Below are 14486 nucleotides of genomic sequence, written 5' to 3'. Positions count from 1 at the left end.
CCGCAGTCATTGTTGTAACAAAGTGTGGATCCCTGATGAGTGTTCTTATTTGAGGGCCATCAAATATTCCTGCCTTTTTCTTCTCGGCACTGAGACTTGAAAAGGTTGAACATATATAGCTGAAGCAGTCTCCAGTGTGATCAAGAGCTTTGACGAATTGCTTCATTAACCCAAGTTTTATGTGCAGTGGGGGAAATACTATTTTATTCCTATCAACCAGAGGCTCATTCTTGATGTTCTTGTCACCAGGCGTCAAACTGATTCTTGGTGGACAGTTATTTTTAACGCAGTGTTCTAATGTAGCCCTACTGTCCCAGTAGCACAGGAAACAAGAGTATTTGGTGTGACCTCCTTGCTGACCCAGCAGGAAATTTACCATTTTCAAATCAACACAAATTAGCCATCCATGAACATGTTATTCCAATCTATCCAGAACAATCTTGATGTTGGCATACTCTTCATTCATTTTTACAGAGTGTCCTATTAGGATTGAGCCATATATATTTCTGTTGTGAAGTAACACACATTTCAAACTCCTTTCACTACTGTCAATAAAAAGTATCCATTCACTTGAATCATATGCGGGCAGTCCCATAATGAGAAGAAGCCCTTCAACATCATTACACTAAACAAGTTGACCATCTGAATGGAAGTACTTTCGCAGTGCTGCTTCTCTGTTACGATAAAAGGAGACACTAGTGCCAGGTCTGAGTAGTCCTTTCTCTTGCAGCCTGGAAGCCAACAATTCAGCAGACTGCTTTGGCAAATACAAATCTCTTACAAGATCATTCAATTCAGGCTGACTAAACGGAGAAATTTTATCACAATCTGCATCAGATGGCGTATATTTGATCTGTAGAAGCAGGTAAACTGAGGGATTCAACATCAATCTCTGGTAGCTCAGTAAATACAGGCATAGATATTTCCTCACAGTGCTCAACTAGTCGTCTGGCAGATGGGATATCTGGGTATTGTAAGTGTTGTTTGTTTTTCTTATTGAAACCTTTTACATTGACAAGGCAGAAGTAGCAGTTATCCAAATGGTTTGTAGGTTCTCGCCAAACCATTGGCACACCAAACTTCAGCTTAGCATTCTTTCCTTTAGACCATGATCGCAAAGTTTCAACACAGGTTTTACACACTTTGAGGAGCCCAATTTTTGTCTTGGTCTCCAAGTCGTACTTTAAAGTAGGCAAGATAAACCTTCTTGACGAAGGTATTGATGTTGCGCCTTTGATCCTGCAAAGTGAATCTGCCACAGATGTAGCAGAAGATATCTGGGTCATTACTGCATTTCCTTCTTTCGGATATTGTAGCCATTGTTAGATCACGCCCTGCAGAATAAAAATATTAAATAAATGTGGATATCTACATAAAATGATATTATAAACACTATACTGAAAATACAGCACCATATTTTAACACTAAACCAGTCACTGACTCGCAACAACTTGCAATCATAAGTTACAGAGTAAATTTCGGGTAATATCAATGAAAATGGGGTATGCCGATTGCATAAAAAATTAACCCGTAAAAACAAAGTTTTTCACTATAAATCCTTTATATGTGTGGCGGCTAGAGTCCTCTCGTCCTCTGGCTTGAGATGGCTGCCACCTATGGGTCAGATGATTGCCTGCCACCATTAATCAATTGGTAATTAAATATAAAAAAAAATTCCTAAAAAGTGTAAAGTTATGGAAAAAAATTTTCACGAAAATAAATTGTCACGCACAACGAGTCTGTGTGCAAAATGGCAGCTCGATTGGATCACGGGAAGTGGGTTAAAAAACGACCGAAAGATTTGCACGGTCGTAAGAGCGCAAGCAAGTGAACTTAATATAAAGGATTTAAAAAATTAACCCGTAAAAACAAAGTTTTTCACTATAAATCCTTTATATGCGTGGCATCGGTTTCATTTTATTATTCATTTCTGTTTTTCTTGAGTAAGCAAGCAAGCAAGTGAAGTTAATATAAAGGATTTAAAAAGGAAAGATCACTTCTTGACATGCCCCGTATATTCCCGAGGGCACTAGCGTTGACCCGTTTTACCACTTTCAAGAACCTGGCGGCTTCAATGTAACTGCTCTATAAATAGTCTCCATTGTACAGCGTGGGGACAGGGATTTCATGCCATGTGGTTAGTCAACATTTGCGTCATCATGAAACGGGCGGCTACAGTCCTCTCGTCCTCTGGCTTGAGATGGCTGCCACCTATGGGTCAGATGATTGTCTGCCACAATTAAGCAATTGGCAATTTAATATTTAAAAAAATTTCCCTAAACAGTGTAAAATTTTGGAAAAAATTTTTTCACGAAAATTAATTGTCAAGCACAACGAGTCTGTGTGCAAAATGTCAGCTCGATTGGATCACGGGAAGTGGGTTAAAAAACGCCTGAAAGATTTGCACGGTCCTAAGCAAGCAAGCAAGCACGCAAGCACGCAAGCAAGCAAGCAAGTGAACTTAATATAAAGGATTTAAAAATGAGATGTGATAGAGCAAATCTGAGATCAGATTTGGAATCGGCACCCTGAAATTAGTCTAAAACAGCTGCAAAAGTCCAGGCCAGAATTTTTTTTTTGTTGACCAGTGTTATTTGCAATATTTTAGTTGTATTAGAGTAAATACACTAGTGTGTGTGTGTGTTTCACCGAAAATTCGGTAAGATGAGCATCGACCCATTGCTCATTTGCACGGGAAGTTGGCTTGAGTCGACTTCCCCCGGGCTCGTGAATGAAAGCGGTAGCGTGCATTGTCATCGCTGGGCAGCACGGTCCTCAATGTGACATCGTTCCGCACTCCGTGGCCGCTTTCTCATCTCGACGCGGTGTTTTTGCGTCTCCGCAGCCGCAACCTCTTTCCACCGCAGGAGGTGGAGAGTCGTTACCTCTACACAGACAACCGCAATAAGCTGTTCGTGCCCATGGGGATTCTACAGCCACCCTTCTACGACCTCCTGCAGAAGAGGTGTGTCCCCCTCCCCTTGTCTCCCCCCCTCCCCTTGTCCCCCCCCTCCTTGTCCCCCCCCCTCCCCTTGTCCCCCCCCCTCCTTGTCCCCCCCCTCCCCTTGTCCCCCCCCCTCTCTCCTCGTCCCCCCCCTCCCCTTGTCCCCCCCCTCCTTGTCCCCCCCCCTCCCCTTGTCCCCCCCCTCTCTCCTCGTCCCCCCCCCTCCCCTTGTCCCCCCCCTCCTTGTCCCCCCCCTCCCCTTGTCCCCCCCCTCTCTCCTCGTCCCCCCCCCCTCCCCTTGTCCCCCCCCCTCCTTGTCCCCCCCCTCCCCTTGTCCCCCCCCCTCTCTCCTCGTCCCCCCCCCTCCCCTTGTCCCCCCCTCCTTGTCCCCCCCTCCCCTTGCCCCTTGTCCCCCCCCCGCCCCTTGTCCCCCCTTCCCCTTGTCCCCCCCCCCCTCGCCTTGTCCCCCCCCTCTCCTTGTCCCCCCCCCTCTCCTTGTCCCCCCCCCCCTCCCCTTGTCCCCCCCCTCCCTTGTCCCCCCCCTCCCCTTGTCCCCCCCTATCCTTGTCCCCCTCTCTGAGGCAGCATGCGTTAAGCATAATCATTCTTGAGTGTCAGTGGAAGTCTACTCGGAGATTATTCATTACGCGTATTGTCGTACGTGTATCTTCTCTCCAGATATCTGCGGTATGGAGCCATTGGGTCCGTCATCGCCAGACAGTTTCTGCATGGGTTCTATGGTGAAGGTAATGATGACACACCATCGTACGTCAATCATAGTTACACCGACATGCCGTCTCCCGTTTTGGAAATTGTGTATCAGCTCCGATCAGCCATAGCAATGCAGGTGGTTTGATGGCTCACAGTTGACGTTTAGAGCAAAGATCCTAGCTCCAGTGGCCTTTGTGTGAGTTTATCTGTCCTCCCATTCTGCACGGGTTTCTTCAGGGTTCTCCAATTACCTCGCATCGCTAAAATCACGCACAGCGTAACTGGTGTTCGCCAAAACAGCCCAATGCTGAAACATGACCTGCAAATTGCTCAATTGGGATCACACAGCAGTAGCAGCAACATCGTTCCCTACTGCGAAATCTTGGCAGGACCCTCCTGGGTACACAGGTGAAATCAAAATCAGATTATGGTCATTTCCCGCTTTGGCCCAGGAAGGGGTTGTGGCGGTAGAGTCGTGACGCTAGTGCCGGTAGAGTCGTGACGCTAGTGCCGGTAGCGTCGTGACGCTAGTGCCGGTAGAGTCGTGACGCTAGTGCCGGTGTGCCCCCCAGGGAGCCAGTATGATGCGAGCGGCGTCCACAAGCCGTGGTGGAGGAACGCGACGTGCGAGAAGTTTGAGGAGCGGGCGCGCTGCCTGGAGCATCAGTACGGGAACTACTCGAGCGGCGGGCTCGCCGTGAACGGCACGCGCACGCTGGCGGAGAACGTCGCCGACAACGGAGGCCTCGACACCGCCCTGCATGTGAGAGCGCCGCCCCGTGCCAACGCGTTCACAAACACAGGGCGCCTGGAGCGGGCCGGTGGGGCTGAGTGCTGTTAGCAGAGAGCGTCTATGAAGGCCGACGTGGCACAAGAGGGGGTGGGTGGCCAGCACCATGCCCGGCCGCCTTTGTTTCCCGAGTGGCGATGTTTACACACCGGACCAGGTACTAATTTTTTAGGCTGAGTCGACCTTTGGGTAGGCCCAGAACCTGTTAAAATAATCGTCACTGGTGTTGGCTGTGAGCAGAAATCGAACTCTGTTCACTGGGTTCGTAGCGCAGCACGCTGACCGCTACGCTACCACATTGCATTGACACACACAGACATACAGTGACACAAAGACGAAGATGCCCACGAACCCCAATCAACATCGCACCCCTGACCAACCCCGCTAATGGCACTTGCTCCCTCTGGTGCGCAAGCTGCTCCAACACATCGCCACAGTGGCGAGCTGTTGACTACCTCACCTAGTATACAGGAGGTCGTGGGTTCAAACCCAACCCCAACGCCTGTGTATTTGAAGTTTCTATGTTCTCCCAGTGGTGGCATGGATTTTTCTCCGGGTCCTCCGGTTTTTCTCTCCACATTTAGAACCAACGTGCATTTAAAGTATTTTTCTTGTTCATGTGATGATAGCCACTTCGTTGAGCTATCATTTCTGGCCAGGTCACTTCTGGAAAAGAGCTGTATAGTTTAGTGGGCCTTACCTGGTCAAATAAAAACATTGTTTAGTTTTTAGTTTATTTTGAAAGAAAAACTGCGGTGGCCGTCCTCTTGGGCGCGTTCTCTCCTTGGGCTTCCACTCCGCCGTTAGTCTCGACCACCGGCCACCAATCCCTCCTTGCCGTGACACGTTCCGCCCAAACCCCACTCACTGTTATTATTCAATATTTTAAACATCCCTTGATGCCCACGACCACAGCAATAAAATATCAAACTGCTCTTGAAAAGTAGCTGTTAACTTTTGCAAGGAGGCACCTCTGTGCCAGTTATTGTTCTGGAGAAAGTTTTGGACGAAAACCAAAAACCATCGCGGGTTACAAACTGAAAATAGTGGCAGCTGCAGCTGTGGCAGCGAGGTCACGAGAACGCATCGATACAATACCACGCGCCATGCAACAGCGGCACGAGCTTGCAACACGTAATTACAAGGGTTGTATAATAAGTCTCTTAGAATTGTTTGGGCTTATAAATAGTCAATAAGCTCAAAATAAGTTGAATGTGGAGGCCGCTGCCGATGACTGCAGTGTTACAGCTGTGTCGAAGCGAGGTGGTCACATTGAAACTCGCGGTCATTCCCAGCATCTTGCTTCGCAAGGGCCGATGCAGTTGTGGTGCCGGGAGTGATGATAAAAAGTGTCTTGAGACTCAGTGAGGCTTTTGTTCAGTAAACGAGAGGAATAATAATGAGAAATAATGTATCAGAACATTTTCAAACTGTTCGCAAGTGTCTAATGAGTTGTGTGTGCGGTGCTGTGTCAGGCCTATGAGGACTGGATCGCCAAGAACGGAGAGGAGCCACAGCTGCCCTTCCTCGGCCTGAATGCTCGACAGACGTTTTTCGTCAGCTTTGCTCAGGTGCCCCACTCCCTGCACCCAGCGCTCCGCTCCGTGCCGCGTCACCGCCACTCGGCACCCCTCGCACCCGCCACTTAAGGATAAACCACCGTGCGCGTACGAGAAGCACGGGAGTGCGCACGTCGACTTGCACGTAGGCACGCTACGTACAGCGCACTCGTGTTCCCTGCGGCTCACAGCACTGTCACACGACAAATGTAAAGCCTGCGCATGTTAATTTCTTGTGAACAGCTAAATTAGTCGTTCGTGTTGCCACTGGGTTTGTTTTGCTTACAGCAAAAAGTAGCCTTTTCATGCAATTTTAGATAAATCATTGCTTATATGTTGTTAAATTTAAAAAATACATAACTTTTTATGAAACCTGCTCTAGGAAACCGGTAGCAACACGGCTGTGAGTGAGCTACTTGGGGCTCCCAAAGTGTAACATGTGTAATGGGTTCCGGAGACACTTGTAGAGGTAACTTATTTATTACAATGCAACACCTCAACAGTCCTGATACTCTGTTACAGCCTAGGTACACAGCCTAGGTACACAGCCTAGGTACACAGCCTAGGTAGACAGCCTAGGTACACAGCCTAGGTACAGAGCTTAGGTAGACAGCCTAGGTACACAGCCTAGCGACGCAGCCTAGCGACACAGCCTACTCTTAGCGTACCTGACTCTAGCTACGCTCTGGGGTCCTCCGGCTACAATTACCCTAGGGGAGGCTACCTGACCCGACCCAGCCAAGGTGCGGGTCTAGACTCTGGCTTCCTCGGAACTCGCCCTTACAAGGACGTAGAGCCGGGAGTCCCAGAGTCCCACCACTGGCCCGCACAATGTCCCGGCCCTTACAAGGACAAGCGGGACGAGGGGGTCCAGGGTCCTAAGCTGGCTGGTCTTGGGGCTTGAGCTGCGACTGGCCCCGATCGGCCAGGGAGCGACCCTTTTATGCCTCTTGCCCATCGAGGGGTGGGGTTGTGTGGGGTCCCAGATAGCCCACAGAGCGCACACAGCCCCCCGTTGGTGGCGCCAAGGGGCTTAGCTGTCTGGGTTGCCTGGGATCCTAGGGCCTGGCGCCGAGGGCTTATCTGTCTAGGATCCTAGAGCCCCCAGCAGCCCCTCCCCTCTTGGGCTGGCACAGTGGCCCCTCCCCTGGGGGTCCGAGCTACCTGCTGGTAAGTGTGGCCCATCTATGGCACTACACATGTGACGAGAGTTGGTGGTCGGGGAACCATCTTCTAGGATTGTCAACCAAACCCAGACATGCTCGTCAATCAACCTCGGCCTACCATTCCTCTGCGGTATCCTAAATACAGGAATTCTCTGCTATATGTAAAGGATGTGTTCCTGCTACTTAACTCGAAATTACTTCAAGTGAATTCTAATTTCCCATAGACATAATGTTAAAATCAGAGGTTGCGTTCCTGGCCAACATTTCTGGAATAAAATATGTGTGACTAAATGTCATGAAGTGCACAAAATGCATATGATTAACATATATTTTAACTCATGATGAATACAAATAATTAGGTGAACTTATCAGAGATGGATTAAGAGCTTGCTGATCGAGTCCTCTAGGGGTGAGCAGTGGTGGAGTTACGCAGACAAAGAGGCAGGGTCTCTCCTGCCTCTTCATCGGACAATGACGCTGGAGCCGCAGGAATATTCACTCGAGAAAGCTGCCTCCCTTCTGGGCTCTTCTTCGGACATTCTGGCCTGATTGCAGAACTTAAAGAAATCTGTCCCAAGGCAGCTGGACAGCATTTTTCATCTTCTGCTGGTACAGCTTCTTGTAGGCAGTGAATGCCAGTGAACATTCGTGGTGGTGGTGGTGGTGGAGGTATTGATTTATTGGCTCTTCCTCAGCTCGTTGTTGTTACAGCTGCATCCGATCCTCGTTAGACAGCTCCTCCTTGCCATGGGACTCCACCAACTCCACCATGTTGCCCGACATAGTGGAGTCCAGCTTGTGTCTACTGTCCAGTATTACATTGCAAAATAGTCCGTTTTCACAGCGTACGTTCCTCGCTTAAAAATTGCTCAATATGTTGTGCATTTTTTTAAAGAACGCATATGCGAAACATTAAACTTATGAGGAAATATGTTCCCTAATCCATCAGCAATGTATATAAGCGAACTAATCGCAGGGAATTCCTGTAAATGCTCAAAACGAGACCAATAGCAGATCTTGGTAAATCTCCGTTCCTACCACCTGAATACAGATGCGAATTCCGTGACGGGTGGCTTCCCCAGCGGGTAGCATTGGTTTCTCTGTCCTCATGTCCATCTGGCCACCCTCCTTGTGTCTCCATCCAGTCCCTGTGCTCCGCGGAGACGCCGGAGCACCTGCGGGAGACGCTGGCGACAGCCCCCACCAGCCCGTCTCGCTTCCGTGTGCTGGGGGTCCTTTCCAACTCCGCCGAGTTCTCCAAGGCCTTCGCCTGCCCCCAGGGCTCCGCCATGAACACGGAGAAGAAGTGCCGCGTGTGGTGAAGGTGCCCGTGGGAATGGACAGCGGCGGCTGCGGGAGCAGCGTGCCGTCCCGCCACGGCACGTCTGCTTCGAGTCGGCTTGCTGTTGCCACTCGGTCCAATGAGCCCAGACCAGATATATTACTTGTCGGTACCACCTGAAGCAGCAGCGCTTCCGTGGGTTACAATTTGTGTGCCCAATGACTGAAGTGATAACCATTCGTAATGAGTGGGTTATCAAATAATCCACTCGTATTGGCAGCATAAAAACGTTGGCATGTTACCTTGGGTGGTACAAATTTTTGCTCTTGGCCATGGATTAACACTCAACCCATTTCGATTGGTTATAATTAACCGTATTTGTGAGGTATTGCACATCTCAAAAGATTAAACACAGACGGCCAATCGTGCCACCAAATCAAGAGGTTTTAATCCTTGTTAGGCCTCGCCAATACAATTGGCTTAAACGTGTTACTTTGAACCCAATTAGGAAATGCTCTTTTATACGAGCAGTCATTTTTATACTGATTCTTGTGTTTAAAATAAAACACATTCGATAACTTTTTAAAGAAATGCAATAGGGGCAGTGATTGTTCCCTCGGTTGGATGACGTCTTCGAGCGCCGTCGACCCCGAACCCCGTTGAACTGGCACGGCTTCCCCGCTCCCCGACCACAGCATCGTGCCTTCCGCGGCAGCACTCTCTCGCAGCTACACATTTTGAACATGCGTGGCAGAGGCTTCGCTGTCGTTTTCCCCGAGAGCATTTTATCCACATTTTTGGACGTTAATGTGTAGATGCACATCAACGTGTTTGTTCCGTTAACGTAGCTGTAGTCAAGTTGTAATGCTCTTTAGTATAAGGCGTAACATTTAAGATAATTTGCTATATATTTAGTGAGTTGATTACGCGCAACTGTGTGTTCTCAAACTGTGCTTTAAACGTTGATGCTGTCACAGATTCGATTGGCTGGTACACACATCACCCCCACGAGTCATAGGGCATCGATTTTGCTTGGGACAGGAGGAGGGTTCTTGGCAAACAGGAGGGAAGTGGAGCGTTGCGTAGGCTTCCCACGGTCGGTCATTGGACCCCAGATATTCGGTCGTGGGTCGACGCTGCCCCACGGATTGCCCGAAAACCGAAGAGACCAATGGTTGGAGGCAGTGCGCGCACGTGGCCTTACTTGGTGGTGGTGTAGTCGTAGTTATCGCTGCATGTGAACGGTACGTTTCATCAATTGTTTTATTTCGTTTTTATTTGTTATCGTTGTCATTGCTGGATAATCGTTTAGCCGCCTGTGTTTCACTCGTTTGCTTTGGTTTGTTGTTGTGTTCAGAAATGTTTCAAAACCTGCACCTTAGTGAGCAGCCCCACGCCCGTTTACGCCCAACAACATCCTAGCCATGGACAGCAACCGCAACGCTAACCACATACTGGTTATCCGCACCGTCACCATTGGAGTCATCGCAATTAAAATGCTGTAGGGTTTATCGAATGAGTTCTGAATTGTCAAGTAAACTGCGCAAGGCCGTAAGCCCTTGTCGTGACTGCTGGCCGAGCCGGGAGCTCGCCGTCACGCGATCAATGCGGCGCGCTGCTCATTAAACAACAAAGCTGGAGTGCGATCGCTCTCACTTCCATCTTAAAGGATGGAAACGACTTTGAGAGCGCGAGCACGGGGAAGGCTGGGTAGGGGAGAGCGAGCTGGAGGGGTACTGAGGAAATTAAGGGACGAGCCACTATCGACAGACCCCCAGGGCTGCTGGTTGACGGGGGGAACAAGTTTACCCGCGAATTGTACGAATGTGAACATCCCCTGGGGCCTGTTCACAGGTCCACTGCTCACGACTTGTGACTGACCTTGGCCTTAGCACCATCGGCCAAGGATGATGCATAGTGGACGGGCTGGGTGGGGAACGCATTCTGGGCAGTGTTGCTGCTGCTGAGCGGATGTTGGTTTGTCGGTCCCTCTGCGGGTTTCCTTGTGGTCTGCCATTTAGAGAAGCACACTTACTGCACACGGTATCTGATTCCTGACAAGAGAGCGGATTTTGGATGGTGATATGTGGCCCTTTGGGTTTACATTAAATGTAGAGTTGCTGGACAATGCAGCGGTAAAGTTAAAGATTCTATTCAGAGTAAAGCATGTTTTGTGAAATGTCCCATTTTTGTTGAAAATTTGCACTTTGAATATGTTTTCAGATTTTAGACTTGCTCAACTGCAACGTTGTGTACCTTTTAATGCCACTTCTGTATCGTGTTTTTGCGCTTCCTGTAGTCAACATGCAAACAATCATGCCACTACTGGACAGTGTGCAGACATTGAACTGAACTTTGACAAGTCTCACACTGCAATTCTCGATGACAGAGCTTCTTGCACTATGTCGAAACCATAGTCGGCTCTACCTCTGCTCACGGTAGCCTGTCACCTGCTGATCATGTACTGGATGTTGCAGTTCTTTCGCGCCGTACGTAGCCAACTGTGCTAATCGGAGATGTGGGAGAAAGACAACAAAATTATTTTGATCAAATCAATGCACAATATCAGTCTCATTTCAAACGTAGGAAATAATACAAATGGACATGTGCTCGGCAATCACCGCCGCCTCCTGGGAAACGAATGCTACGCGCCGAGTCACGCCGTGCCGCGCAGGGACAGCTTCCCACGGGGAGACGCGTCGTTACACGAGAGAGATGCGAATGCTCATCCGTTCATTCGTCATAAAGTAGTGACGACCACTAAAGTGTCTCGCGCAAATGTCTCTCGACGTTCTACGGCGTGATCCTGAGAGACTTGGAGACGCCCTGACCCTCCCAATGGGAATGCACGCCGCGTTGTTCGGCTTCAGCACGGCTCGTTGCCCTTGCCCAAGTTGGGGCAACTCTGGTAAATCCACGTCTCCGTGGTGGGCGCGAGTTTTCACTGTTGACATCACACCAGGTGGGGTACTGTTTTATTTTTAATGAAGGAGTGATGGGCTCAGTTAACCCCCAACCAAGATTTTAACTTGCGTTCATCCCTTTCCTTGCCAAATATTCTAACCACTGACCCACTCAGCCAGATAATATACAAGACACTTATACAGAACAAAACGATGGTCAGTCGCACGGTGAAATGAGTAAATACGCAGACCAGACGCCTCCACATGAAAAAAAAATGTTTACACATCCAATCAGCCACAACGCCTTCTGGGAGCACATAGCGGCATTGGTTCAGCACGAGCAAAAGTCTGTACTGGCTTCAACATTCAGTTGTCTCATCAGGCCTGGATGAATCCATGCTGGGGAACAGCCAGATTTCCATAGGCAAGGACCCTTATGTTAGATACGGATCCTCGTTTTGACACGCAACTATACTGCATGGAATTTAACAGAAATAACTCGTGAGGGTTGGTAATTATAACTCCATGGTGATATTAGAAAGGCAAGTTGAGACATTGGGTGGCCCGTAAACATGAGTTTTGTTGGGATTAGGATTCTGGATCCCAACACCCATGAACCAAACCCCGTGTCCTTCGGTGAGTCAAGTTGAGGCCTCCGCTGTAGCACCGCCTGGCTCGACACGCTGCGTGTAGCTATTGCCGCCATGTGCCGTGCTCATTCGATTCAAGCGAATTGCCTCATCCTACCCACAAACCCCGCAGTCACCCGTGTTCACGTTCAGGGTGACTGGAGGCTTCCTCAGCTGTTGGCAGCGGGGTTTTCGTATCGAGCGGTATTTGCTGCTTTCACGTTTTGCACAAATGGACAGTCAAATTTTCTTGAAGAGTTGATTGATGGATCGTTGATTTCATAGTTTTGTGAGACTAATTGTTTCGTATCCCAACGTTGACCCTGAAATGTGTGTACAATAAAATTGTTACCCAAATATAAAATCACGCAACTTTCAACATAAGAAACGATTAATGTCGCTGTCATCACATTCAATGCTGCTGGAAATGCAGCGTTGCATTGTACTTGCCACTGTTGTGTGAGATTCTGTTGGAGAATAACTGGCGTGACAAACGTTCCAGATGTTAAGTAAACATTTGTTGGGATGATACTACGTAGATAAGACGAACATTTTATATTCAGTTTGGTTTTATGGGGGTGTCTGGATACTGGTGAGAGATTCGCAATATAATCCTTGTTAACTAGGAGTAATTTTTTTCTGCAATAAAATGATCTGCAAATACCTGAGCCTTATTCATTCTTGATCAATGAAGGCAGCGGAGCGGTGCAGCAGTAGCGCCCATACCAAGAAGTCCTCAGTTCGATTCCCACCTCGGGTGCTTTTCTGTGTGGAGTTTGTATGTTCTCCCTCTGTTCTGCATGGGCTTCCTCAGGGTTCTGCATTTGTCTCCGATAGCATTTAGCCAATATCAGTTATGTTATGTGTTTTTTTACGTCCTCCACATGCTCAAAGAAATTTCCTACAAATTACTCAATGAGAGTACACAGCAACATCGCCCCCATACTGCGAAAACTTGGCAGGACCCTCCTGCTCAAGTGAGGCTTTTCGAGGTAAATAATCCTTAACGTTAAATGGGCCTAACTGCCCTAACATGACAGAATGGGACGACTAAAGCTCTCCTGGATAAATGCCATTGCCACAATGTGTTCTTGCAAGAGCACGAATGCATGTGAATGGACCACCGTGTTGACTGCCATTTTCATAATGCGTTAACTGTCTTGGCATGTCCCTGAAGTCGGCGGGGGGGGGGGCACCCCAAACCTGCAAAAAAACAGCCCCCCCCCCACCCCCTTGTTAAATATCCAAATGGTGACAAGAGTCGGAGTGTCCTCTCTGCTCAAGTGGAGCGATTATAATCTCTGTCGATAAATCCCATCGGAGCAGAAGAGCGAGTGCAAGGCTGTGAAAGAGAGTTTTATTAACACAGCCAGATGTGCCGTTTTCCTTATCCAAACCACCGTTTCTGAATAACTGGTGGGCCATGTTTGCTAAACTTTCTGAGCGAGTGGTCTGGATTCTGCTGCTCGGGGTTGTTGTGCGTGCTACGCTGTACACCTCCACGTGTTGCTCATTCCAAGTGGAGCGCCGCGCCGCTCCACGCACGGAGCCGCTCTGCATCGGAAGTGGAACGAAGTGCAGGAGACCGAAGCCAGTTCATGAGTTTAGGCGATGAACTTCTGCAATAAGAACACAGTTTAACACGTAGGCTTTCACGACCAATATCCATAATAGAGGTTTTTTTGGGGGAGACCACACAGAAATCTGCTCTTATCAAGACGCTCATTCATCGAGCTAAGAAAGTGTCAGATGGTGACAGTCTGAGAAGTGAAATTCAACATGTTAAAGAAGCGCTGCAAATGAACGGTTACAATGATGCACAAATCAACAGGGCATTGAATGCCAAAACCAAATAAAATTACACGAGCATTGAAACTGCCCAAGTATTTAAAAAGATCAAAATACCTTACATTACGGAAGTAACTGATAAACTAGTCAGATGTTTGGAAAAACAAAATATCAGTCAGTTTTGTCACGGTACATAAAATACAGAAATTAATATCTGGTACAAAAGATGTATTACCGAAGCTATCAAGAGAAGGTGTGTACAGGATTAACTGTACGTGTGGCAAATGTTATGTTGGGCAAACAGGACGAATTATCAGTTTTTAAAAACCTATTAAGGACGAAATAATCAGCACGAGACTAAAATAACATCAGAGAAATATCAAATACTCCAAAATACAACTGTCAGCAGTAGCAGAACACACGTGCCAACAAGGACACTCAATTGGTTTTGATGTTGAAGTTCTGTGCAAAACTAGCTACTACTGGCCAAGACTAATTCGAGAATCTATCTAAATTTAAAGAAATATAAATAATTTTTACCGTGCTGCGTGGATGCGAATAATCAAATAATACATTTGTATTTTTTTCGATTTAAAGCTTTCGTGACTGCAGGGATTCATCTTCTTGGTTCTTTCGGTAAAGTCACGTAGAAGGGAAATAATAAAAGAATAAAAATAAAACATAATAAAATAATTCTCACGACGTTTCGGACGT

The 14486-nt window shown here is 48.0% G+C and overlaps 1 protein-coding gene across 3 annotated transcripts in view; it reads left to right on the top strand.

Annotated features, from left to right (window-relative positions):
• The window catches only part of LOC133342832 (endothelin-converting enzyme 1-like), a 64111-nt gene extending 51464 nt beyond the window's left edge, over positions 1-12647 (top strand). For all 3 annotated transcript variants that reach the window (XM_061552141.1, XM_061552139.1, XM_061552142.1), the window contains exons 15-19: positions 2846-2965; positions 3623-3690; positions 4228-4418; positions 5921-6016; positions 8316-12647. In XM_061552141.1, the coding sequence (XP_061408125.1) occupies positions 2846-2965; positions 3623-3690; positions 4228-4418; positions 5921-6016; positions 8316-8492 (652 nt within the window). In that variant the 3' untranslated portion in view covers positions 8493-12647. The remainder of the gene's footprint in view (positions 1-2845; positions 2966-3622; positions 3691-4227; positions 4419-5920; positions 6017-8315) is intronic.
• Positions 12648-14486: the final 1839 nt, after the last annotated feature.

This window comes from Lethenteron reissneri, chromosome 16 (assembly GCF_015708825.2).
Source record: "Lethenteron reissneri isolate LAM-NWPU_2019-01 chromosome 16, ASM1570882v1, whole genome shotgun sequence".
Taxonomy (NCBI): Eukaryota; Metazoa; Chordata; class Hyperoartia; order Petromyzontiformes; family Petromyzontidae; genus Lethenteron; species Lethenteron reissneri.
This window is presented reverse-complemented; position numbering and strand designations above follow the sequence as displayed.